The sequence below is a fragment of the Anguilla anguilla genome, chromosome 16, assembly GCF_013347855.1.
Source record: "Anguilla anguilla isolate fAngAng1 chromosome 16, fAngAng1.pri, whole genome shotgun sequence".
Lineage (NCBI taxonomy): Eukaryota > Metazoa > Chordata > Actinopteri > Anguilliformes > Anguillidae > Anguilla > Anguilla anguilla.
The window spans coordinates 14349833-14377799 of NC_049216.1; the positions used below are offsets into that span (position 1 = coordinate 14349833).

The 27967-nt window shown below is 44.5% G+C and overlaps 2 protein-coding genes across 3 annotated transcripts in view; both read right to left on the reverse strand.

The window, feature by feature from the left end:
* Positions 1-963: 963 nt before the first annotated feature.
* Positions 964-19187, reverse strand: LOC118215738 (A disintegrin and metalloproteinase with thrombospondin motifs 17-like). The gene is made up of 23 exons (XM_035396705.1): positions 18892-19187; positions 18245-18612; positions 16242-16407; positions 13986-14143; positions 12593-12676; positions 12233-12390; positions 11464-11507; positions 10773-10878; positions 9904-10044; positions 9676-9826; positions 9147-9248; positions 8789-8934; positions 8476-8636; positions 7926-8053; positions 7598-7718; positions 7167-7247; positions 5290-5447; positions 4949-5138; positions 3682-3817; positions 3270-3474; positions 2837-2989; positions 2488-2659; positions 964-2115 (listed from the first exon to the last, which is right to left on the reverse strand). Exons 1-23 carry the CDS (start codon positions 18962-18964, stop codon positions 1964-1966), a joined length of 3354 nt encoding a protein of 1117 aa, XP_035252596.1. The 5' UTR covers positions 18965-19187; the 3' UTR covers positions 964-1963.
* Positions 19188-21980: 2793 nt separating this feature from the next.
* Positions 21981-27967, reverse strand: part of LOC118215161 (ceramide synthase 2-like) — a 28453-nt gene continuing 22466 nt past the window's right edge. For both annotated transcript variants that reach the window (XM_035395620.1, XM_035395619.1), the window contains 6 exons: positions 27366-27416; positions 26578-26670; positions 26231-26359; positions 25762-25868; positions 24331-24484; positions 21981-23648 (listed from right to left, as the gene is read on the reverse strand). In XM_035395620.1, coding sequence (XP_035251511.1) covers positions 23526-23648; positions 24331-24484; positions 25762-25868; positions 26231-26359; positions 26578-26670; positions 27366-27416 — 657 coding nt within the window. In that variant the 3' untranslated portion in view covers positions 21981-23525. The remainder of the gene's footprint in view (positions 23649-24330; positions 24485-25761; positions 25869-26230; positions 26360-26577; positions 26671-27365; positions 27417-27967) is intronic.

The following is a 27967-nucleotide window of genomic DNA, read 5'->3' on the forward strand; positions in this document are numbered from 1 at the left end:
GGCGAGTGCCAAGCGCTAACCGCTAAAGCACGAAGCGTAGAGGTTTAGAGCCCCTCTACTGGACCACCTGTCACAGCCACTCACAAGAAAGCGCCCTTACAGCGGCTCTGTAAGAAGTGTTGTTAGAGCCACTCAACAGAAAAGGCTATTTAAGCTGCTCAATAAGAATTGCTTTTTGGAGCCACTTAACAGGAAGTGCTATTAGAGCCACTCAACTGGGATGCTGAGTAGGAATTGTCGTTAGAGCCACTGAACAGGAAGTGATGTTGTGAGCTGCTTAATCTTAAGTGATGTCATATTCTGATTAAAATACAAATTCCTACATTCCTGATTATGCAAAACGTGCACATATAGTTGCATATAGTCTGGCTTTTCCAGCAACAGCAGCTGATGGAAAGAGGTTTAAATGAACAGCGTAAATAAACGGGTAACAGTACGGAAGTTCCTGCCCCTCTTGCTTGCGCTCGGCCCCGGAACAGACACAGCGGCCCGCTAGCCAACTGCGCGCCCTCCTCAGGTCACTCTGCCTACCTCCACGTCTAAACACAGGACAATGTGAAGCTGTTACATTATGAAAATAATATGAAAATACTGAATACAGAGGAAGCACCATTAAGCAATATCTTACACTGAATTTAGTATTAATAATAATAAGAATAATAATAATTTTGTGTGTTTATGACTCATGGGCATTTTATTAGTATGTTTTTCTCCTACTCTATCACTGATCCATGTTTATTTTTGTTCCTCACACCTCATTGTTTGCTCTTATCTGTGAGCAGAAACATGCACGGCTCAATTACTGTACAAATATACCCTTTGGATCCAATACCGGTTTGTCTTTTAGCACAAATTCTATGCATTTTGTCATGTGAAATGTGTTCTAATAAAATGTATAACATAAGTTCTCATTCTGACCAAGTAATAAAAAACAAATGAATTTACAGTACACGTGAAAACAGAAATTTTCTAAAAGCATGACTATTTTACTTTACAACAGTCCATGTATGCAAGTACAAAAATTGTAAACAATACTGTTTACATTAACTGACAAAATGGTTATATCTCTGGATTATACAAATATTTCCTGCATTTAATACAAAAATTTTCAGCTGAACCAAATCAGCACCATAGATCTTCATGAGCATTTTATATTCAAATGATCTGTGCAGCTGAAGTCTTACAGTACATGGATATCAAAACATTTTGGATTAATAATAGAAAAGTAAATAGCAACAGTGGTAAAGAAATGAACCAACAGGTAAGGTGCCATTTAGTATTAATAATAAAAAACTATAATAAGCAGCACCAAAAACAGTGGGAGTAACAGAGGTTGTGTGCCTTATGCAAGGCCAAAACGAGCAGCGGTCCATGTGACCAAACCCACAGCCACCTGGGTATGTACCCAGTTCATTACCCATGGTACCACACTGCACCAGTGTGGGTGGGGCTCCACATCAACACACTGCGAGGTACAGCCCAGCTGCTGTCGAAGATAATTTTCTCCAGTAAATATCATTCCGGTCGAACAGTAATCAACCTGGAGAACAATTCTGTGGGAGTGGAAGTGGGAGTGCCCCATCCCCCCCCAGTGAACCCTGCTCTCTCCCACACCTGCCTCCCTGCCCGTCTGTCCATGACCCTCTCTATCCATCTCAGTCCCAGTCTGTGAATGGGAACAGTGGCATGACCTAGACTGAGCCAGGAAAGATGCATGATTCTCTGTTCAATTCTTCATGTAATAGCTGGAGTTCCTCTGAGCGTGTGCAAGCTGTAGGACCTGAGTGTTCCTGTTTCTCTGTCCACGGTTACTGCACAAACCCAGGCCTCTAATCTTAGGTGACTTTTGGGAAGCGACTCCAATGTCCAATGTCTCGTGCTTCTGGGTTATTTTGTTTAAATTAGCATACTAATGATGACGGAAGATAGAGTCTGGGCGATGCAGCACGGCCGGTGAGCGCCGTTAGCCGTTTCGGGGGGTGGCGTCTGTGGTGATGTCCTGGCAGGTTTGGCAGCAGTCCTGCTGCCATCTCCTGTCCTGGCAGAGTCGCTTCTCCCGGACTACCTGGCACAGACCGGACCAGCGGTCCCGCACACAGCGCTGGGTCAAAGCCACTGGACGGGAACAGCGACATCATCACCATCCACCTCAACAGCACTGACACACCCAACGCCCCCCCCACACCCACCCAAACGCACTACTCCCTTCTGTACTGCTTGAAAAACAAATTTAAATTAAACATCTGACCAAACACAATAAAAATGTAATAACTGAATTTATCTTTACATATTTATGTAACTAATCATTACAGGTGAATTGGCTCACAGTCTTCTTCACGTTTATTTAAAGATTCGGGTCACCTGTCACTGTTTCAGAAGATTTCATCCATTGCTAACTGACTTCACATGGTTTTGTTGACTTAAGTAGCCATTAAAATGGAAAATGACAGCCCCACCCAGCTTAGCACTGAAATTGTGTTTACATACCCAGCCTGGGGAATCTGATATTATTCATGTTTTTTATGCATGGTCCCTGGCTGCAACGTCTGGAGGTTGAGGGCTTGAAATATATTGGACAGTCGTTTCCATGGCGTCCAGTCACTTTATGCATACACTGGACAACCCTGGATTGATGGCCTCTGCCACAAGTTGATGAGCACTAAAAGACAGAATGACATAATATGACAGTAAATAATATTATATATAATATTATAGATAATATGCTTGTATGTATGTGTGTGTGTGTGTGTGTGTGTGTGTGTGTGTGCATGTGTGTGTATGGGCGCATGTGTGTGCGTTCATAGTCTACTCTGAGTGATAGGGCTGTGGTTAACACCTTTGACCACTCTCCAGTCTTCCACTCATTGCAGTGGGAGTGGTCCTCACAGGGCTCCTCCTCTGTGGGCCGGGAGGCGGAGTCACACATGTCCTGTGGGCCGGTACAGGTGACAGTGCGCCTATGGGTGCCACGCCCACATTTTGAGGAGCACTGAGCGAGAAATAGAGATAGAGACATTTAAACACAGCTACTGCAGTTTCAGCTTAACTATTAATGCAAAGACTGTCACACTGCCCTCTTCAGGCTAATCCTACAGAATCATCTATCCTACAGTAGGTCATGGGTTTTATACTCATTCATTGACAGTGCAATGAGATTTTTAAAAAATATGTAGAGGAAACATTGGAACGTTCAGTGTTCAGTATTATTACACCACTATTTGAATCACGCAAGTCTGGTGCATTAGCCCATGGCAGAGGAAGGGTGAAACCTTAGTCCACTCAGACGTCTCCCATTGGGGAGGGCAGCTGGGCTGGTCACAGCTCTGTGCGGACGGGGGTTTGGGTCCGGAGCAGGGCCAATCCAGGGTCCGGGTGTAGGAACCATTCTGCAGCTGGGACACGCAGCCCACCTCCCGTACCTGCAGCCCCGCCCCACAGGTAACGGAGCAGGCCCCCCACTCACCTGGCATCCACCTGCAGAGCACAAGCCCGGCCCGTGTGAGGCGGGGGGGCGGGGGGCACAGAACCCAATCTAACCACAAAGCACGCATTTCCCTGCATCTCTTTCAAAGCCCTTCCACATTGCACGGCATCAGACAGGCCGGCGATTCCAAATGTCAGCTTAATCTCCCATACTGCCTGAAAGAACGACTCTATCTGCAACAGAAGGCGGGCTCTTACTGGGCGGGGCACGGCTGGGTGTGGCAGCGTCTGATCTCGGGAGGCGGCCGGTTCTCCAGGCGGCAGTAGCTGTCATTGACCACAGTCAGAGTCTTGTTGATGACCACTGCACAAGAAACAACTGTCTTCTTCTCCCCTACAGACAGACAGACAGTTACAGCGCAGTGGGGTTACAGTTGAATATGATATATAGTGGAACAGCATGTATCATAGCAGGACATGACTGACTAATTAAGAGACCTAGGCTGTTCACCTAAACAGCATCAGTAAACAGCCAGCTGTCAGAATGGACTTAAAGGAATGAAAGTCCACATTTTCCTGGTTGAGGATATACAGAAAGAAAGAAAAAAATAAACAGAAAAGGCTTCACTGTAAACTTCCCCCAGCCTTTCTAGCACAGGAATAGGAGTAGCACACTGCAATTGATTTTGTAATTGATTTTGTACGTTATTATATTTTGAACACTGCTGTTAGCTGCCCCAGAAGGCTCTTAAGACTGTGCTTAACTGAAATGAGTTATTGGAAACACTGGAATACTCATCCAAGTAAAATAGTGGCTCCACGGCCTTAAGCTACATTGCTCTCGAAAGAGTAACATCACTGCTTTCTGAGACTGAGGGGTAATCAAGAAACAGAAGACAGTTCATTTGAAGCAGCTTATTATAACAGCAGCCACCGTTGTACTGACAAACTGTACACACCACAGTAGTCCTTTTAGAGCCAGATTCATACAGAGGCCGCTGCTGGCCAATCACGGGTGAGACGAAAGCATCTGAGACTACAGAACTCTTTTTGCCTTCGGCTTCCATCAGCTTGGATTCTCTCCCACAATCAAACGCCTGGCATGCACTGGCACGCACAGACCCAGAAGTCATACAGAACACACCAAAGGCAAGGACGTATGAATAATTAAACTGACAAGAATACATGCTGTTATTTATTTACGCATACAAACAAAAAGAAAGAAATCAAAGGCATGTATGTATGAGGACAGAGAGTACCAGTGTCTGTATGCTTAAGGGTTTTATGCTTATAGCACTTTTTATACTACTCAATATGCCAATATGCATAATATGTCGCATGGCAGCAATGATTGTTATAACGCTTTTTTCAAACATTTGATAATCCAATATGGTTTATCCTATAGCTCTAGTAAAGACTGCCATAGCAATGTGAATATGTCTTTAATCTCAATCCACTTCTGCACAACACCTGTGCACTCTTATGTGACTTCCCCCTGCAGCCACTCTCGGAGGTGTAGACTCACCTCCTCCACAATGGACGCTGCAGTCCTCCCAGCGGCTGTGGACCCAGACGTACAGGAGCCCCGGCTCCTCCTGCAGCTCTGGCTCCCCCTGCTGGCGACCTGGAGGTTCTGCATCCTTAGACAGCGAGCGATTGAGGGAGATTGTGTACTCGTACTGGATACTGTAGGCCTGGTCATGGAAGAGCAGCACCTGATGGCAACATGACAGCAACTTTCAATCACACTCCAACACTGCACCTTGTTCATACATGCTATTACCACTTACATAGAACAAGGGTCTGGACAGGACCGTGAGCTATCCAAGGGGTTTTTAAGGTATAGAACCAGGGGGAAGAGAGTACCATGAGGTGCAAGGGCATCTTTGTGGGTCCCTTGGCGGACATTTTTTCCCAAAGGCCCCTCCTCACATAGCGGACCATGGTTCCTGCCAGTTCAAATTCCCCAGGCAGCTCAATCTTCCAGTCGCTGTTGATGGAGCCATTACTAGAGTCTTTTATGGCTGAAATAAAGAAAACCTGTCACCATACCATTAGGAGAGCTCGCAGAGAGAACTGACCACAAACCATAGCTCACAGAGAAAGACCTGACCATGACCACAGCTCACAGAAAGAATCAATTTACCACATCTTTCACACAGACTTTCATCAGCTCCAAAATGGGAGCTGATCATATGTACTTTCAACCACAGGATGATCAATGGTAGCTTCACAAAGCCTCCCATCCCTATTCCCACTCATAGTAATAGCAACAATGTGCCCTTCACAATGCCCTCCTTCATCTGAGTCCCTCAGCATGCTCTCTCAGTACCATTGCACTAGTCCTGAGGGCAGCATCAACCCACACCCTATTATTGGGATGATGACAATGACAATGACAGCCATAACTATTATCGTCATGAACATAGGTCTAGGAGTGAATTTGACATTGGGGGAGGACACATTTGTTCCCCAGCCCCTACCACCACCTGCCCCCACAATAAACATTATAGATAGTGGAAATGTTCATCGGTTCCACCAGAGCCAAATTATAGGTATTAAAGATGCAGGCCCATGCTAGCCTCATCCATTCTCACTTTGTTGTGACTTTGTAGTTCTCTATGAATGTGAGATATCTCCTAGTCAGTAATAGGCTAACAGTAGACAACCTGAACAGGGCACAAGAATGAAAGTGTTTCATCACTTAATTAAACTGTATTTAACTCTGGTATTTAAATGCGTGAATTATAATACATCACAAACATTATATTTTCTCAACACACCCAAACCCTTTACTGACACATATGGAATTTATCAAATCATATTTGTTTACATTATCTGAGAATATGACATAGGGAAAGACAGAAAGATGAGATAGTTTGTCTTCAAGAGGAAATTCTTTTCAGTTATATGCAGGCATATGAGAACATTCCAAAAACATAACATGGCTGAGCTGGGCTCAGTTATTTAAGCATTTTCATATCCTTCTGACTGATGCGCATAAAGGAAAGACATGAGAAGAGACAGATGCTGTGAATTAAATTGCATCACAGAGACCTTTCCTCTGGCTCTCTGGGGACAAACCAATGAATAACAAAGAGCATGCAGTGAAGACCCCGGCACTGATGGATTCAAGTAAGACTAATTCCAAAACATGAAACAACTAACTTCAAATAGAATATTAACCACTTCCAAAAATAATATTAATCGATATCAAAAGGAGTTAACCATTTTGAAACAGAATATTAATATTTATCTAACAGAAATATCAATAGTTTCAAACTGAATATTAACAAATTCCCACAGGATTATGAGGCTTCCAAACATTAAATCTCTTCCACAGACAATATCTACCACTTCTGATCAGAATATGAATTCATTAAAAATAGAATATCAACCACTTTCAGATGTAATATTGATTACTTCACAGTAGAACACTGGGTGTTTCAAACAGAATATTGATGGCTTGAGAACAGAGGCCCCAGCAGGGGCAGACTGCTTTCTTCACAGCAAAGCACTATGACTGGAGCAGACGATGACTGCTGTTCTGGGGCTTCAGGAAGCCCCACTCTACTGCCACTGCGGTACACATTAACAAAGCCAGAGCAATGTGGCTTTGGAAATGCCAAATATCATTTTTATTGCGTGCTTACCCAGTCAGAGCTTACTTAATCACATCTTACCCAATCAGAGCTTACCTAGTCACAATTTACCCAGGCAGAGTTCACCCAATAAGACTTTACCTAGGAAGCCTTGCGATGGCACATTCTCCTCTACTTTGACCCTCCATGCACCGACCGGGATGACCACAGCCTCAGTGTACCCTATGATGAGGGGTAAATAGAGGAAGCAGTGGGAGGGGGGAGGAGAGAAAGAAGAGGTGTTTACAGAGTTGAGGTAGGGAGCTGACGTGTGCGGGAGGGGGGTGTCAGTAGAATGAAGCCATGATCATACAGAACAGCTCTGTGAAAGGGTAACAGCCACATTCTCAGAGCATTTCCTACTTCTCATGGGGCCAGTGAGAAATCAAATTCAGTCCCCCAAAAGCAGCTCCTCATACTACCAGCCCATCCTCAATCTACAGCCCCACATTTCCCAAAGAGGTCATGGAGTACCTTTGCATAAGGGGTTATGGAACACACTCAGTGCTTACCAAAGACACTGTGTGACTCACCGTTTCCAGTGCTTTGATTGAAGTGTCCCTTTACCACCTCACAGGACTGGCCGTCACCTCCGCAAACACCGCAGTGATCCTCCTCAGCCAATGAGCCAATGATCTCATCGCAGCCAACCGGCTGAAATCAAGAGCGCATTCTGATGATGTCATCACATCCAAACACAAACTACTCATAGCTCTGCCATACAGACAGTGTAGGCTACCTGTATACTGAGTGAAATAATGTAGAGTCAGTGCCTAAAGACTGCACTGCAGGTCAACAGGCTTTAGTGCGCACACGCACACACACACACACACACACACAAAGCCAATGCGAGGACCTCACCAGGCACAGGCCGCTCACACACAGGTCTGTCTCATAGGGCCCGCAGGGCGTCCCATCCAGAACCCGCTCCGCCACCAGGACCGGTGCGTCCTGCCCCACAGGGGAGCAGAACAGGGCACAGGGCTTCTCTAAAAAAAAGAAAATCGGAAGAATATCAAAGATCCCTTACATCACAGGGTAAGGAGCCTCTACATCATAGGGTAAAGATCCTCTATATCACAGGGTAAAGGTCACCTACATCACATGGTAAAGATCCCCTACATCACAGGGTAAATATCCCCAACATCACAAATAGACTATTTCCTGCTGTCTATAGGACACATTGAATTATATCATTGCAGAACTTATAAGCTATCAATTCAAGCAGCTGGATATTTACTGAACCAGTTCAGAACACATATCTTCAAAGGCACAGCAGGAATCAAGCCTGTAACCCCTCAGGTTTTATGGGCTCAGTGCACCACTGTACCGCTACAGCAGACCGCAGCCTCTGCATGGCCTGTGCAGCCTGTGCATTTTGACAGCGTGTGCGGGGACTCGGCTGGCTCACCGTCATTGATGATGGCCATCCACATGTCCCTGCTGTGCTTAAGGGCGTGTGACTGGCACTGCTGGTCTCTGAAGGTGGGCAGGCCCTTGGCACACGGAGGCCCCTGGCAGGCCTGCTGCTCAACGCTGCCACCCTGGCAGGGCCTGCCCGTGGGGCCTGGGCTGAGCTCAGGACAGAGAGACACTGTTTAAGACTGCAGAACCCAACATCCCCGAGTCCCACAGACAGACAGACAGACAGACAGACAGACACAGAGCCGGTATAGCAGCCTCCTTCTCCTCAGTCAGTGGTCAGTGGCTGCAGTCAGACTTACGGCGGGTTGTCGCACTTCCTCTGCCGGAAGCGGGCGCCAGTCCCACAGGTGCGGCTACAGGTGCTCCAGGAGCTCCAGGGGCCCCAGTCACCATCAGCATGCTGGGGGAGAGGAGCCTTACTGACACAGCTCCCGTCCCTGCACCACTAAGACACACACACACACACACACACACACATATGCACACACACACACACAGACGCACAGATACACACACACAAACCTGGTCACCCACTGATCCATACAGCTGCCTTTGATTACATGTTTGATTAACACCGGTGATAGCATGTTGACAGAGAAAAACTTTCAAAATCAGGAAGGCCAATGACCAATGAGCCCCACTGGATTTGGGCCTCACCTTGTCAGTGCCACACTCTGTCCCTTCCAGAGGGGGGTCCAGTTTGGTTTGACAGGACTCCACCCCCTCCACCAGACACCACAGGCCTGCGCACATCAGGTGCTGAAAAACAAACCTGAACACATCAGCCTCACTGACCACCACAATCCAGGAACACTGCCATTTAAAGAGGTAGGGAGCATCAGTGTGTGTCTGCAGGAGACACAGACCACTCTCCTCTGACCACAGCAGCTCATGTCCCAGAGGCACGCCCGAAAAAGAAAAGATAATGGACAGTGTGCCATACATGGTGTATTTTGCACATTATCCATTAACACAGTTAATGAAGGTAATGTGAAAGACTGGGTTAAATACTCTCCTCCAAATGTCCAGCAGCAGCAGGAATGCCTGGGAACTGAGTATACAACCTGTTTTTAAGTCTAGTTTCCATGAAAAGAAGAAGGCTTATGCTGTGTTGGAGATATTCTGTATTTAAACCAGATTTGCCATCATGACAAACTGCCAACACCAGTGGTGAGTCACCCCTTACCTCCATGGCTGTGCAGAATGTGGCATTGGTGCCAAACAGGATCTGGCACTGCTCTTCAGGGCTGTAGTGCATGCCGGGGAGTTTGGAGGGCCGGCGAGTGGCGGTGTGACCGTGCGGGTCCGTCTGCAGCAGGCAGGCACTGGCTTCCGACCTGATCAAGAACACACGGTCACACAGACTACGGGCAAAATGAGCAAATGACACACGTTGACTTTACTCTGCTCTTGCCTGAGGAACTTCTCCAGGTCGTCAGAGCTACAGGGGGACCAGGACAGGTTGCTGGGGTTGCGGCCCTTGACCCACTCCCCGGACATGATGTGGGAGTGGCTGGTGCAGGAGGCGTGGTCGTCGTCGTGGCTTACGCCCAGGCTGAGAAGTGAGACCAATATCAACGCGTTAATGCCACTCATAAATGGGACACTCCCACCTCCATGCCACACAGGTGAGAGTCGTCAGTCCTAGGAGTGATTCTCCACTGATTCTCCACCAGCATTCTGCAGTAGAGACTAGACAATGTGATTCCTCTGCAGAACATTAGCATGTGTTTCGGCCCAAAAATCCTGACCTACATTCACAAATGAAAAACACCAGACTCCTCTCAACTCAGGGGACTCAAACAATGAATAAAAAAATCATTGTGAATTCCAAAGTAGAGCAGTAATTTCCAGTTTTCCTGAAAGCAATATTAAATGTAACCGCTAAACCCTATATTCTTTCTGTTAAACCCCATATTCTTTCTGGTATTCATTCTCTTTTTGAGAATTGATAAAAAGCTAACAAAAGAGTTATCCAAAAATCATCCCTGTCAGACTAAGTGCGCTCTTGGTGGATAAGTATATCCACTAAGAGCAGTAATAATTTATATTTCTTGTATCGGTGTGAATAGCACTGCTAAAAACAAAAATACCTCTCAGACTCACACACTCCAGTTTAATGGCAGTTCTCCATCAGCAGGATCAGTACAGTGCTGTGCATAGTCTGAAGGGTTTTGTAAAAGCAGCAGTCAAAGGCAGCAATGTGGGTCCCCTCTCTTTAAACTGTGCTGGTCCCCCCACCCCTCCACCTACCAGCTCTTCCAAACGGCCCCCCTCCCTCACCTGTGGCCCAGCTCGTGGGTAATGGTGAAGGGCAGGTTGAAACCATTGTCTTCCACCAGCACACACCTCCTCTTAGGGCTGCAGGTCCCTCCCAGGTAGGCAATTCCTGGAAGAGCAAATAAAAAACATCATTCTGCACAGTTTTTGCAGGCAACCTACCCTTTAACCTAATAAACACCTGGAGCCTCACCCACCTGTAAGACACACACCCACGCATCAGCACCATGCTGTGATCATGACTCCAACAATACATGAAAAAAATGCTCTCTACATACAGAGAGGTAGGACCCATGTTTTTATAAGCTGTCTGGACAGTTCCCTCCCACTTGTATGTTCCACAGCCCAATTACTATTCCCACTGTGAGAGGAAAGAGATCCCAGAAATGCTGTCCTGTGTATAAAACCAACTTTTAATGGAAGAGACATAAAAGTGTATAATCCACAGCTCAAAAACAGTCATAAACACCAAAACGCTGACACAAACTCATTCAGTCTTTCCTCCAGAAGTTCTTTTGCTTTAAAAGCGGTGTTCTGGCTTTCATTGTTTACTTTCCATTAATGACACCTCTCATATTATCTAAAGGTTTTTTGAATGACCTAATATCCTAATCAAAGAAAAAAAGTACATTGTCCCTTTTTTAGTGCTTAGTTCTGCAAACCCCCCAATCACAAACATCCCATCAATACTCACCCACGGTGTCGCAAGGCTCGTCTTTAAGGACACAAAAGTCTGTCCTGAAATGAAAAGCATTCCGATCGAACAGAAAGGACAGATTCTCCACATTGCAGCTCATCCATAACGCTAAAAGACATCAGGAGGCTCCGAATTAACACCCCTTCCCAAAAACAACTCCAGGTTCCAGAGGCCCTTAAATTGGGTGCAATATACAAACAGCGGGATGTAAATAATTCTGCTTTCACAAGCTTCATTAATGCAAAGTTATGGCTCACATATGTTTCCATATTAACCAAGGTCCTGAAGTTGTGCACGTGGCAATCTGTAAAGTGGTGCTGGCAATGTTGGTCCAGCAGTTTGGTAGAACATAAGAGCAGAAAAATGATCAGTGAGCAGTAGGAGACAGCAGAGGTAGATATTAGCAAGAGTGGCAGTGAGATCAGTAAAATATATCAGCGAGGCAGACCAGTAGGAGGGATCAATGAGGAATATCAGTGACTGAGGTGATGAGAGCGATCAGTAGCAGAGATCAGTGACTGAGGCAGAGAGAGCAGACCAGTAGCAGAGACCAGTGACTGTGGCAGAGAGAGAAGATCAGTAGCAGAGATCAGTGACAAAGGCAGTGAGAGCAGATCGGTAGCAGAGATCAGTGACAGAGGCAGTGAGAGAGATCAGTAGCAGAAATCAGTGACAGAAGTGGTGAGAGCAGATCAGTAGCAGAGATCAGTGACTGAGGTAGTGAGAGCAGATCAGTAGCTCAGATCAATGGAGCAGCCGACAGCACCGGGTAATGAGAATAGCTATGTCCACCGCAGGCAGGCCATCCCTTCCTCCAGGAATCTGGTTGTTTCCCAGGTTACGGGCATCACCATACTCTTGGTGCTGCCAGCGGCAGAAGCTGTGGAGGGAGCGCTCTCCATGATGCCCGATCTTCAGGCTCTCCTGAAGACATGAAATATAGCGCTGATACACACCCGCACAGACCTCCCCACACACCTCAACATACACCTGAACACATGTCACTAATACCTATGAAAGTGTATGTGCATGAATGTGTGTGCGAGTGTGTGCGTGTGTGTGTGTGTGCGTCTGTGCGTGCGTGTGCTCGTGTCTGTGAGTGCGTGTACATGTGCGAGAGACTCACTGGGCGGCTGGGCAGCAGCAGCAGTTTGCTGAGGCGGACATTGATGGGAAAACCCAGGCTCTGGTGCTGAAACATGCTGTGAACCTGCAGGAACAGAGTGGGGTCAGTACAGAACAGTTTAGGGGACAGGGTATACGATTTAGAGCAGATCTCCCTGTCCCTGCAGATCTACCATCCTGTAGGTTTTCATATCAACCCTATTTTGGCACACCTGTTTCTACTAATTAGTAGCTCAACAAGACCTTTAGCCGAGGTGTGCTCTGTAAGGGTTGGAGTGAAAACCTCCAAAAACAGGGTTGGGTAGCTCTGATGGTTAGAGGTCAAAATTTTGGGCACAGGGCCTATGATTTAAGGTTACGATTTACGGGATAGGGTGTATGATTTCAGGGTGCAGGGCTACAGTTTAGGGGATATAAAATATGGTTATGGGGAGCATGGGTAGTTTACAGGTTAAGCAATATTATTTTGGGGTTATGGGTTCTAGTTTAGTGTTAGGTATTGTAGCTTAAGGGGACTCTCTCACTGCAGAGCTCCAGAACTCTGTAGATTCTGGCTATGCTGCTTTAATTTCACAGTTCTGGCTGCAGTTAATAGAGCAGTGGGCTGTGTGCTTGGTTGTGATGGCCGCAGGGGGTATAACTGCAGCCTAGTTTCTCTCTCTTGCCCTTGACAAGGTGCAGCTGCCGGCCAACAACAACACCAGATTCCTGTCTAACTGAGGGTGGGGGAATACGACCTTTGACCTTTTACCGGTGGGTGGCTATTTCACAGCTCAGCGAGCCTGAACGCAGTGCTGCGTGAACAGAATCTGGGCTGAAACGCGTATCTGTATCCTGTACAAAATCCAGTCAGCTACTGGCTGAGAAGGTTCACAATTAATGACCAGAAAGATAACATAAAGATAAATTCAGGTGACCAAGTTCACAAAGCGTATAACATTGGACATAAACACTTAATTACTGTGTATCTGAGATGTAGCTCAGATGTGGGGTGGGGTGGGGGGCAGGGGGGGTGAGCAGTTTTAGGTTTGACCCCTCCGAAATGTTGGAGATACCCATAAAGTATGTGAAAGTTCATTGCATAGAACCTAATAACCCACTCCCGCAACCCCACCAAAATCCCAATACATGCCGAAGATCACTACCGTAAAACTGGAAAGTAGCCATTTACCCCTTACGCTGGCAGAGCATTCTGACTGTGGCTATGAAAGAGGAGCCTGACGACCCTGTGTGTGACCAAAGACAACCTCACACGTCTCACCCCAGCTACTGTAAACAGGATATGTGCTATTTTGATTCTGAAAAAGGGGTTGTGAGGGTCAACCGTGTTCAGTAAATACACTTTGGGAGGAGCCCTGTGTGTTCCGCGTACTCTGTATATTCGGGAAACTGACCATGTTCATGACGGTGAGGATGAACCTCCGTGCTGCCTTAGCACCATGGTACTGCACCATGTCTGCATCGGCCACCACCACCGTCTCCAGCGTGAACTCCCCGCTCAGCGGGGCGGTGCTGTTATGGGGTCGCCTGTGGGTCTCTCGCTTCCTCCTTCCTGTTGTACGCCACACAGCAGACGGGCACACGCACAAGATCACACACAGACAGGAAGTACAGGAGCCTGATTTCTCATGTGCACAGTGGCTCTACCCCTCTGAAAGGAGGGGGGATGGGGGGTCACACCACGCCCTGCCCCGTTGGCTTGTAATGCAGGGGTAATTCCTGATAGTGTGCATCTTTGAGTCTTCAGATTTTTTTCAGTCCTCAGTATTTCTGGAAATGCAACCATGGTGTGCGGATTCCATGTGAACTCCACTTCTGACACCAAACCAAGGCATGTCTGTGCCACACACTACTGCACTGTTAGTGTGTCTCAGGGCTGTGAGAGGGTTAGTGTGCCTGTGTCGCAGGGATGGAAAAAGCCAATGCAACAATGTGCAGGCCCTGGAAAAGGTTTGCATTGTAGTTTAGGGGGATTCAACATTTTTCACATTCCAGGTCATTCCTAAAGCTGGCCGTGGAAGAGCCCTGACTCACACTGCGCTGCTTCTTCCTCACATTAAGCATAATTACCAACCACCGGTGCCAGGGATCCAGCTCTGCAGCTGCAATGCATGTGCGGCAGCACCCTGAATGCACAGAAACTAGTACTCCCAAGCCTGAGTCATGGCCCTTTCACAGTCCTGGTGGGCACAGAGCAGTCTGCCACAGCATAAAAGGCACACACTGGCATGGAAGCTAGCGCAATTAGCTTATTAACATACGACTCATCCACCCTTCCGGATGAGCTTGAAAGCACTAAGCCTAGCCTGCGTCAGTAAACACCTGGCTGTACAAGGGGGTGATGTATAAAATATGACACACAAGCTGCAGTGGTTTACTGTTTATAGTGGATTATATGATGTAATAAAGAGCACCAGACAGCCCCTGGGTCTTTACAGCAGGGGCCCTGCAGCGGGCCAGACACAGGTCTCTTTCCCTCACCATGGCTCATTCTCTTACTTACAGATGAGGAGTCATGCCACACAGCCTGCACTAACCCCCACAAACCAAACATACACAATGCGCATTTGGGGCGGTTGTCAAAAGGTGGTCTTTTTTTCCCACAGGGATTACATCACATGTATGGTATATTCAACATATTCCACATCTCCGAGAATCAAATCCACTCCTTATTTGCCTCAAAAATAAATGACAGCAAAATGGGCTTATTGATCGAGCCCTGAGGGACCGCAGCGGGTGCCACTCGAGCACAGCGGGATTTGTATAGACAGAAACGGTGGAAGGCCAACACTTAATTCCAACAATCAACATTTCTCCCTGCTGTTATTAACATCTACTCAGCATCCATCATTTATAAATGAATGTAGTATTCAGTGGCCAATTTGTTTCATATAATCTTTGTAAACAAATTTGTCAAGGGACTATGTTTTAGAGGCAACATGTGTAATATGGATGTCATATTAAAGACTGTACTGGTAACAGCCTTCAGATGTCTCAAAAGACAATCTTGGTAGTTGCAAACTTAGAACTTCCTTTCTGAAATTAGACCCATAATTCACCTCTGCTCAAGGGTAGTTCCTGTCTTATTTTGGACCCATAGTTTCTGTTCTAAATAGGGCCTAAGGATTTGTAATCTGAAGACTGATACCTGCTTGTCCTGAGTATATGAACATATGAACTCCCCGCAGGGAAACAGACTGTGAATTTAGCAAACAGATGAGACCATACACACGCTCCCCAGAGCCCAAAAATATGTGAAGCATCAGGAGAGAAGGGAGGGGTACAGCAGCCTGTGCTTCTGCCATTGTAGTGCTCAAACTGTGATTCAGCAGGAGGAGGGCAGAACTCTGCCTGAAAAACATCAAACGGCAAGGAACAGTAACACTTAGGAATATTGTGCTGCCAGATGATCTACGAGCCCTGCTGCTCCTGCATGTTAATACACCCCAGGGGACGACAAAGAGTCACAGAAACAACAAGTGGAGAGAACCAAAGCAATGAATAATCCATAAACCTTCCTGCAGTGTCACTGCGTTTCCTGACTGCATACATCCCTGCAACAAACCTATGAATACAATAAAAATGTGAATGGGAATGTTGATAAGATAAAAGTGTGATGTGGTCAGTGCCCCCCCCCCCCCCCATCTTACCTGACACAGGCTGACAGTATTTGGGGTGTGCCTTTAAGGCAGGAGAGCTGGATGTGGGGAGTCGTCTCTGTCGGACCACCCTGTGCTCCACGCCAGAGAAGAAGTCCTGCCCGTCTCCCACAGGCTCGATAAACATGATGTCATTTCCTGCTCTTACCAGGCCTGTCTGAGCACCAAAAACACCAAATATGAGTCACATGCACATAATCGCCCTTATATTTAAATACACACTTCAGGCGCTACCCTTACATATGTGTGTACACATGCATGCACACACACATACAACTCCAGAAATATGCTAACACAACTCAGGAAATACACAGGTTCAAAGAAAGTTCAGGAAAACCACTCGCACAACAAAGTCATTGCTTTATCTTCTACAGATTTACAAGACAGGCTGAGAAGATCCATACATACATGGTTGATGTTGATACATTTTACTTCAAACATTTCACATAAACTAAATCAACATGAAAGCCTCCATGTTTTGTGAACAACACTTTAACCTCAGCTGTAATATTACACACATGGCATATTGCTAGCCATGTCACGGTCTGTGTAGACACAGAACGTGTGCGCCATTACACAGCACAAGGAATGTAAGGATTCCAGTTCCAACAGCAGAACTAATGAATCAAATGTTTTCACCTCTTTTCACTGTTGCAGAAATGGAATTTTCAGCCATGCAGCTGTAGTGATATGGTACAATCTGGTGTAAGATAATAATACAGTGCTCTACAGAGTTAGCTGTAGGCTACAATGTGATTTGGCCAGTTGTTGTTTAGATAAGGTCAGTTATTACGGGTTCCTTGCACCAAATAGGGCCCTAATCAGACAAAACTGTCCCAGACAAGAGCTTCAATTTTCCCCCTGGACGAGTGCATCCAAGAACCTGCCTGCCAAATCTAAACAGCACTAACACCAGCCATACTAGCAGCTAGCCGGCAGATACACAACATCCGACACTACATCCAGGCCCGGGCCACACTGAGGCCCAGACCCCATCCAGGCTGGCACAGATCATTGATGACACGTGCAGAGGAGACTGTTACCTCCCTCTGAGGAGTAGCGATTGGCTATGACTGGGCGATGATGCTACAGATCGCCCTCTACTGGTCAGAGCAGAAACAGACCACCTTCTACTAGGTGAAGCAGGAAGACAACAAAACTAAAGTTTCTAAAGAAGCCACTTGATGCCTGCACAACTTGGAACTGGGCTTTTATTAATCAGACTCCTACCAAGACACACTGAGATTTGAACACCACAGCTTAAAGTCATTCAAAGTGCCAATGAATTCACAGGCTCTGTTGTTTAATACTAAGACTTGCAAACTTTTACACCTAGAATGATGATGCTATAGAATGGATCACAGAAAACCAGCAATTTAACAGAGAAGAACACACTACTACAAAGCAATAAAAAGGTGGTACTTCATATGAAAAAAGATGCTCAAAAGTTCAGCATGTCTCCAGACAATGCATTGTTCATAAATACTGAATTGGCACTTGCAGCAACTGTCAATGGCAGGTCAATTGATATTCTGCAAGAGCATGAAGACAATTTTACTTTAAAACCAAAATGTCGACAAAAAGAACAACCGGACTGACAATAAATCCACAATTCTAATTTGGTGTACAATCAGGTAGTCTGACCCGCTGATCAGATCAATCAGCTGTACGTCACAAACATCCTGGATAATGCTTCTCTGCTCAGCAACATCACTTCACGGCAGATTATCTCAGCGTGCATAGACGCGGGGCGGACACCAATAATTACACTGATGCATCCATGCGGAATAATTATTTGTGGATTTGGCCCGCACCTATTCTAAAAATGTGTTTGTAAATAAACTTCCACACTGTCGAACGTAACGTCCTCAGGTGCTTGCAGGTTTCAGACTGAATGTACGACACCTTCAGCGCAAAACTGTATTATTTCCCCGGCCCTTCAAAGTGCACACTCGCAAAGATTATTGTGCAAAGTGTTAAAATAAATATCTTACCAGGCCACCACCACAAATGCGGAAAGATGCCAAAGAGTTTGTGTAATTGAGAACTTTCCCGGTGTAAAAGCAGAGCTGGTAATCAGAAACATTGGCCAGCCGTATGGTACCGTCTTCGTTCTTTTCTTCGATGGCAAAACGGTCCGAAAGAAATCTGGCATCTCTTTTGACATGTAAATACAGTTCTTTGCCGAAAGCCGGCAACAAAAGAAACACGTCGTTCTTGTCAGACTGAAGAACTTCCGACTCGGCATTAGAGCGCTGTCTGCGTCTGTTCCAACTTCGCCCAGACGCGTCCTGGAGGAGGTGAAACTCGCTCCGGGATAACGCCAGCGGTACAACCATTTCCGTTTCGTCCCCATTGTTCGCTAATTAAAAGAAAAATTACAAACACTGTCACATGCATTCATGAGTATGGCCTAATTTAATCGTATTTGCATATGGCCACACTGCACTGCAATACAGGCGACGTAGCCTACTAAAGTAAACATGTGGTTTTGTTAGCCGTTATAAGACGCATGAAGATCTCTAATGAGGTGGTGAAACTTGCGTGGAAACTGTGTAATGCATAGCAAAATGGCACATTAAAAAAAACAACTGAAGTCATTAAAGTTCTTCAGTCACAAAATAACGTTACGGTGTCTTACCCGTCGTAGCACTTGGTCTGGCGCTAAAGAGAACAACAGACAATATGACTTGGAAAATATAGCTGTCAGTCATAGCAAAGAAAACGCCGAGCCACGGCTTCAGTACTGAATGTACTGACCACTGGGACCCTGACAAAGTTCTAAAACAAGTTCGCAAATTTAAACTAGCCTACTGCAGCCAAACTAAACCTGTTATTAAAAGACCCCAGTCTGGGTTTAGGACCACCTCTCGCCCAGTGCGATTGGTTAAAGTACAGCACGAAAACGGATTTCTGGGACTGGATTTAATGGCTTTACCATCAATCACCGCCATGTGTTTTAACTGTAGGCTACATGTGGTTTCACTGCAGTCAGATTAATTGACACTAGATGGCGTGCTACAACCCGGGGTCTTTCATATTTCCGTTAAGTTTCGGTCTCATCTCATTTTGCTTAGTTAATATTGTTGACACGCCGTTTGCGTTTACATAATTCCACTATGTTTAGTCCAGATAAGGTAATTAATAAAATACATTGAGGGAGAAATGTATTAATCAGATGAGTTTGGGGGGAAAGCATATACTTTAAATGTATATGCTGCAGTTATTCATCATTCAGAACAATTAACGCATATATTTTGAGAAATGCCAAACTACACCCAGCTTTTCTGCTGGCGGCTGGTATTCCGGGCATTAGAGGTAAGTGAGGCCCATAAACGCTTCTTCAATCAAATTTATGTTTGAGGAGAATTCTATTATACCAGATATCTCATAGATTTGCCACTCACCCTTAATCTAAGATTAATCAATTAAGTGAGGGACTGTAAAAAAAAGTTTTGGTGTACTGATATCTTAAGTGTCATGTATACTACAAGGTTCGCTCAGCAGGGTTAGAACTGACTGCTTAATGATTGGCTGGGGTGGTCATTTACTGTACATTAATACTTTGTCAAGAGAATTTTACTTCAGAGGAGGCCCTTGCTTAAATTAAACAAACTCAAGGAAACAAAAATAGGTCAAGCAGGTCTCCTCCAGAGTGGTGCATGATGTTGGTGATTAGAAACCACTATTTTAATTAGTAAACTATAGAAATGACACATTTGTCCATTAATATTTCCTGAACAATCCACTTTTCCTTTAGCTAATACAGATTTACATTCACATCTTCACATTTGCACTTTGAACATGCACACTCATGCATACACAGCTTACTTTGTGGAACTCTTTTCCTTTGCTTTCAGGGTCAGGGTTCCTTCTGTCATGGTGGAACATGGTCTCGCATCAAATTTAAAACATTGGTCCTAGCATACCAGGCAGTCAAGGGATCAGCCCCAGCATACCTCCACAAGATATTCAAACCCTACATGCCAGCCAGATGCCTCCGTTCTGCTACCTCAGGACGCCTGGCACCTCCCCCTCTTCGCACCTGCACTTCCAGAACACGTCTCCTGTCTGTTCTGGCCCCACGATGGTGGAATGACCTCCCCGTGGAGGTCAGAACAGCTGAGACACTGACCCATTTCAAGCGACGACTGAAGACTCACCTCTTCAGGCTGCACCTCTCCCCATCCCTCCCTACCCCCCTGTAAATGACTGTAAGCTTAGGGTTGTAACTAGGCAGCTGTTTCGTAGGTGACTTAGGTGCATTAACTGTCTTAACTACTGCTTGTATTTTTTTCCATAGACTGCGTTGTTGCCGTTCTCGTTGTGGTAGTGTTAATCAGTTTAACCTTCAGGGTCCAAGTTGAACTATGCGGTTGTTCCCTGCACTTGGACCGGTACTTCTCTCTAGGGTTTTCGTCATACTTGTTCCTGGTTATGGTTATACACTTTGTTGTACGTCGCTCTGGATAAGAGCGTCTGCCAAATGCCTGTAATGTAATGTAACATGCAGTGAATATGGCTATAGATTAATCATGCGCATGGTGGCAAGAAAGCAATTGATTACTGTCCATATCACAAGCACAACACTGCATCAAAGGTGGACAGTGCTCATAAGGATTTTACATTTACTGTCTGTTAGCAGCAAAGACCCTGCTCTGCCATGATTTAACTACAGCAAGTTGATATTCAGCATTACTGCTGATTTCAACTGCTCCAATGGCTCCCAAACCAATCAGATTATCCCACTGGACATGGCACAGTGTAAAAAAAATAATCCCAGGTCAGATGTGCAAAGTCTCGTTATTTCAAATAAGCAGCAAACTTTGCAGATTCAAGAGATAGGCCTGTCTTGCTTTTTATTCTTACTATGTGTGGATTCAGTGACATGTTTATATATTCAGGGGAAATTAAACACAGGCGAAATCTTTAATTGGGTGTCGAGTAACCACAATTCTTTAGTGAGGCAAACTGTAAGTGTGAGATTTTATGGAAACAAAGGAACAAAATATGGTGCCTGTGCCTTGTGAATTTGGCTGTACGTTGTGATATGAATGAAGCTGATTACAAACAGATGTATTCCCTCTGTTACCCTTTGTGAAGGGAGCAGGGCATAATGGTGATATTCTGTGAGAGGAGCAAGATAGCGCAGTTTAAGCTGACTTCACTGTGTCTGCTTTAATTTTCTCACTCTGCATGGGAATTCATTTGTTCTATATTGTATCAAATTGACTTAGTGGCCTTATCATATGGCGGTTATAAACAGGAAAAAGAACATTAGCTGTACCAACGCAGGGAAATGTGGCATTCGCATTTACAATGTAATATATGATGCCCTCTAGTGGCAGCACAAGTAAACTGCACAATTTTCTAGTCGTATTTTTCCTCGCGGTTTGCCATGTTTGTTGTCCAAGGAAAAATTACAACTCTTTAGATAGAACATTCTTAATGGCTGGATTGTTATCAGCTGTAGTAATACGGAAAACAAAGAGACGTCTCAGGCGACACACAGCACGTGATGAGAAAGACTGCTCAGGAGACATGGGCATGTGAGGAGACACTGCCCTGGACACACAGCTCTGAAAAAAAAAAAAAACCTATGCCTTAACAGCATCAGTGCCCCTATTTATTTCATTAATGTTTATCTGGTGATGGCCTCCATTAAAGTAATGACACACAACTGTGCAGCTGATTAGGACACAGACAGTGATGAAAATGCTTATTCAGATCTTCACCGAACATGGTTTATTGTACAATCTGAATAAAACAATCAAGTATTTATTTTTATGACTTATTTTATGGTCTCGGATATGCATGTTTCTTCAAATATTTCACATTTTACAATAAATGTGTGTATGATACTGTCCCTCATAACCATAGTATGGTCATACTTTCACATGTGGTCTAATCTCCAAAACACAAAATATTTGTATCCACAAAAATTCATACAAATGTCTGCAGTCATATAATTTAACCAATTACAGACTTAATTGTGCTTAATTGTTTCCTAGACTACATGGCCATCTATGGTCTCTCCCTTCACTTTCAACTTCTGCAGTTAATATAAGTCTCAGTTTCAATGTTAATATGTGATGCCCTGTTTCCAACACACTTTAAATTTCTGTGTAGGGAATGGAATTTTGGCAGCTCTTTGGCCATTTATAAATATTTGAAATATGGACCATCTGAAATATGTTGTGACCAAAATGAAATATACACATGTATATATATATATATATATATATATATCATGATATTTTGGGAAAACCTTAAAATGCATTACACTTTTCATAAGCAGTAACATTGACTTCATAAACTATGAATTAACTACCAGATATAAACACAATCAATACTGTAGGTGTGTGCATTTTATAAAGCATTTTCCAAGCACACTACTTCCATTGGCAGTTCTCATCATTCCAGAACATAGTAAAATTAAAAAAAAAATTCAGCTCACATTGGAAGCCAGTTGTCAGCTTGTAAGGTCACGCTTTGAGGAATCCCCCACCGCCTGGACCAAGGCCTCATACCGGTGTAATGATTTAAAAGCCTCTGCAGAGGAATCCAGCTGAAGATTCTGCACGGTGCGTAAATCCCGTCCTACTTGCTGTTTGGTTTCTGAAGTATGCAAAGTCAGCATAAAGTGTTGCAGTGCACTGGCCCAGAGTTGCTCCCGTCCTGAAGGAGGACTGTGATGCATGGCAGCATGCTCAGTGCCTGCTGTAGTACATAGGCCTTGAGCTGCTCATCAGGGCAGCAGCAGGAGGAAGGAAGGAGGCTCCACCAATCACTCTCCTTCTCACAGACCTGCCCCAGGAGCTGGAGCCATGTCCCCTGTGCCTCCCCATGCTCTCTGAACCCGGTCCTGTGGGGTCAAATATTCATGGTCCTGGGTATGTCTTAAACAAGGTTTTGTGGGAAGACGAATTCCAGAAACAATGTGAAGAGTTTATCAGAGTATGACATGGACCAGCCCAGGGAAAGGGTGACCTCAGCATGATGGCTCAGACAGATCAGAGAGGGTTTCTCCAGCTGACATGAATTTGTTTTGTGTGTGTATGTGTGTGTGCATGTGCGTTTGTGTGCGTGTGTGTGTGTGTATGCGTGGGCATGTGTCTGTGTGCGTATGTGTTGAAGGAAAACATTTTTCTAGATAATTTATCTCCACACCTTGAGTTGGAGTATAGAGTTAGTAATATATAATGTGTGTAATTTATGTGTAATGTGTGTTGCCGGTGGGCTTGAGCAGATTGTCCCCCGGGGCTGCAGGGGGCATCAGTGATCCCTCTGAACACCTCCAGCTCCTGAGCCATTCTGCACTTTCAGATGAACTTCCTCTTCCTCTGGGCTCATCTCGTCCTCCTCTTCTTCGTGGTCACTTCTCTCATCACCAGTCATCTGTGGAGGGGGCAGAGTGGAAGCAGAGGTGTGGGAGGGGGCACAAGCATACAGACATTAGCCTGATTAATTTCAATTTTGTTTCAATGAGAAATGAAATCATTTCATTAAACAACCACATAAATATATACCACAGTTAGGAATTTTTATAAGTACATCCTCAAAAATATCACATCAAACCATAGATTGGACAGAATGCCTGAGAATCATGTACAATTTTTTCCCCCAATGCAATCATTATTACTGCAGAAAACAAGCCCAGGCAGAAGCATGTGGACTGGGAACGTCTATAGGCAGCAGAATCCGCCAGAGGGAGCTGCAGCCATCCAGTGAACTCCTCCTGCACTGCTCTCTTTGGCAGTGTAAACTGACCCACAAAGCTCCCATAGGTTGAATAACCCTATTTACATAGCACACTGTCTGCAGGCCACACCTTACCTCACATCCTGTGTCCTTCACCTACCAAATAGCTCATAGCTAACCTCTATAGCATTATTATTCATACCCAGTATGCCGTTTCAGTAATTAACTCTGTTTAGAAAATGCCCATAAGTGACACAGTGACAGAATTCCGATTTTCTTTTAAAAGTTATCTGTGGCCCAGAATTTCCCTCTGAAATCTGTATTTTCTGTAGAGGCCACTGTGGTTGTCTAAGAGCCCAGACTAGCGAGTGGTACTTACATTACCAAAAATGAACTTTTTGACCATGCGCAGGATCAGGTAGGCCCAGAACAGGTGCAGAAGCTGCAGGACCATAAGCATCAGGTTGAAAAAGTAGTACCCAAAGAATGGAGGGAAATCCAGGAGGGGATACACCCATGTGCAGTGGATCAGCCTGAAACACACACATGCAAGCACACACACACACGCACACACACACACACCATGGTCACAACTGAACATCTTCATTAGTGCTATTCATATGCTGGGAACACATACTGAGGGAAGGAGCTGGTTTAATCCTTAGTGAGGTAATACAAAATAAACCAGCAGAACAGAATCCTTGCAGAGAGCTAAACACATTATGAAAGGTCCTGAAGGCACTTTGGAATGACTTGCTCCCTAGCATAAGGCCATACAAGTGCTGTAGTCATGTAGTTGCAATTTGGGTTATTCTTTAATGGCCAGTGTACTGGGTTAAATGGTTGATGTGAAAGAGGGGACATTTTCTAGAGGAATTGCAGATCAGTGTAGATGAACTGAGCAGAATGCTGCTCTGGCTGCTGGTCACATGCTGCAGTTCAGGACACAAGAGTTTTGTTCATTTCTACCCTTCTGTGGTTATATTTGACATATAATGTGAACAGACAAACAGAACTGACAGTGAACAGAACAACCTAAGAGATGTGAACCACAGAGTAACAGAATAACCCGTCAATCAAACAGGGTATCATCCAAGGATAATAAAGAATATGTCATTATCCCTGATAGGAACGCAGAAGTAGCATAAGATTTTCAATCTTCTTATACAATATACAGATTTGTTTTGTTAATATCACTGGTGCAAAAAAAGCATTAAATGGAAAGGAGTCATATTTTCCGCTGATGCAAAAAAAATGGAAATACACTTCTCCCTCTAAAACTGCAAGTTAACACATTTGAAATAGGTTTACAAGAGAACAGAATAATTTAACAGAAAGAGCAGTACCATCTCATGCTTAGTAGTAGGCATCTTAATGTGACACATTGACCAAGGCATTTATTCATTAACACTGCTTGAAGCAGTTTAGCTTAAGCTGCATACCTTGTTCAATGAATGTTGAAATGAACGTTCTAATGAGTTCCCACTTGAGGCTTGTTTGATGGTAAGGCAAAAATAATGCAATTAGCCATTCCAACAAGTCTAACTGCATAATTCTAGCTACCGAAATCACAACCGGTACATTTTAACATCATTTTCAAAGGCATAAACATTTCAGTTGTGATTCACCCACATTCTCAAAGAGTTCATACAGTATCTCTGAGATTCTACCATACTAAATGCATGAACAAACAACACCCTCACCAACCAACACAAACATTCTGACAAATACGAAAGCATGCACGTACACACACATGCATGAATGTCACATAAATAATTTATATTTATATTAATAAAAATCACATTTTTACCAGAAAGGATAGATGATCAGTCTTGTTACCATGAACACCAGAGCAAACACTACAAAGATAGCATTACAGGTTTTCTCCCACTTGGCATAGTTGAATAACTTTCCAGACTAGAGAAAAAAGAAAAACAGAAAAATAAACTTAAGGTTATACACAAAGACTAGACTAAAATTTTTATGTTTCACTTTCAATTACCATGTATTTGGCTGCAACCACTGTGACTTCATCAATATACAGCAAGGGCACACAACAGGGGCTGATCCATTTCAGTATTTTGTGCCAACTTCTGCTTATTATTGAATAAATTCACTCAATAACATCTTGATCTGACATTTGTACAAGCCCCAGCTACAGCCACAGACTGCAAGTGTATTCTAGAGAAAAAAAAAACTGAGGCAATTGGTTGGAACAAAAACCAGCATGTAGACCAGCCCTAGACTCTAGACAGCAGCACCAGTTTAGCAGGAGTTACCTCCAGAAAGACATCAGAGGCATCATGGACAAGCATCACCATGGTCCCAATGCGGATGTAGTTAGCACACCAGGAGAAGGCCAGGAGAATCAAGGTGGCCAAATGGTGGATAATCTGTTCTTTAAAGTCCTGAAAACAAATATGAAATTATACTACAGAATGTGCAATCATCTTGTATCTAAGGATACATTCTATATTACAGTATAATTTGTTGTTATTGCAATGATCCCAAATCCTTACTATTTGCTTGTAATACACCTCATCTCATTTGTTCCTTGATGTCTGTGTTTCACTGATTGTCATCTTGATGTTTGTTTTCTGGATGTTGGCATGGTGATGGGACTCACCTTTCTTTTGACGTCAAATGCCACGCTGAACAACAGTGACCCGTAGAAGCTCATCTCTATGATGTAGTACCAGTACTGGGAGTCCAGCATCGACTGCACAGGTACAACCAACAGGAGATCATTATCAGACACAGAGACACAGCAGAGACACAAGCAGAGGCACAACACAGCTGGTCACAATCAACGACACAACACAGTTAAACGTAGTCAGGAACACAGCACAGCTGAACAGTTAGACACACATCAAGGCCATTTGCCTCCACCATAGCACAGTTAAGACACAATAGTACAGCACATTGGAGCTTCATTCCATAGACTACACTTAAATTGTTCCTTTGTGTACATGCGTGTGAGTATGTGTGTGTGTGTGTATGTTTATTTGAGGTCTTATATTATCCTGGTGTGTGCCTGACGCTTCAGCAAACATCACCGTTCGTCAGAATGGAACCTTTAGCTGCAGCAGAATCTGTTTCTATTTTGTTTAAACTCCGGTTCACCCTCCCACACATTTGTCTTTATCTTTAAATAAAGATTGGAACTTTGTACCGCAGACAAATGAGGACGGGAGGGTTGGCAGGGACATTTATGACAGGGATCATAAATGAGTGTTACTCAAGCATTCATTAGCTGTGTACGGGCAGCAGAAAATACAATACACTGGCATCCACACAAGCTCAAACTAAAATACGTAAAATTCAGAGTGTGATGAGATTGCTTATATTTCTGTGCCATACATGAGGTGAGATCAGTCTGCTACGAAGCTAAACCTGCGTGGTGAATATACATACCTGCTTTGGAAACCCCGCCCACACCTCTCGAGTGTCATAAAACCATGGCTTCTGGATAACAGAGAGGCGAGAGTGTCAGCCACAGGCATAGTGGTTAGTAGTCTCTATTCCTGTCCCTGTACAGTGAGCTACCATCACACATCTAAACCCTTCCTCCTGTCTTCTGCCTGGCCTGGCTCTCTCTCTTTCACACACAAACCAAATGAGGCGGTATGATCCTATGATCCTGAAGCTGGGGACATGACTAATTTGCTCAGTCAATAAATCAGGACTCACACTCTGCCATGTGGCGCTATCCACTGCAAAATTGTTATCAATCTATACTCTTACCCAACTCAAACACCACCATGAAAAGTATATAATTTAAAAGACAAATTTTAGAACTAGTAAGACTACAAACAAAAAATAGATATATTTTCCAAAGTAAATATGCAGAATCGTTACATCAGAAAGTGTGCAAATTGTATGAAAACTTCAACAATAAATACACAAGAGTGTTGAGCAAGAACGGTGCAATTTTTGCTGTTTTACTGTACATACACTTTGACAAATGCTAAAAATATTTGGCATATTTATGGGCAATGCAGGTACATTAGTGTCTT

Bases quoted from the DNA above. Each gene is read 5' to 3' on its own strand.
- LOC118215738 (XM_035396705.1), bottom strand. From the start codon at position 18,964: ATGACTGACAGCTATATTTTCCAAGTCATATTGTCTGTTGTTCTCTTT. The intron at 9,249-9,675 runs GTAAGGGGTGAC...TTTGTTTTTCAG, and splicing joins CATTCTGCACAGCCATGGAG to CACCTGATGTGCGCAGGCCT. The intron at 3,818-4,948 runs GTGAGTCTACAC...GTCTGTCTGTAG, and splicing joins CAGCGTCCATTGTGGAGGAG to GGGAGAAGAAGACAGTTGTT.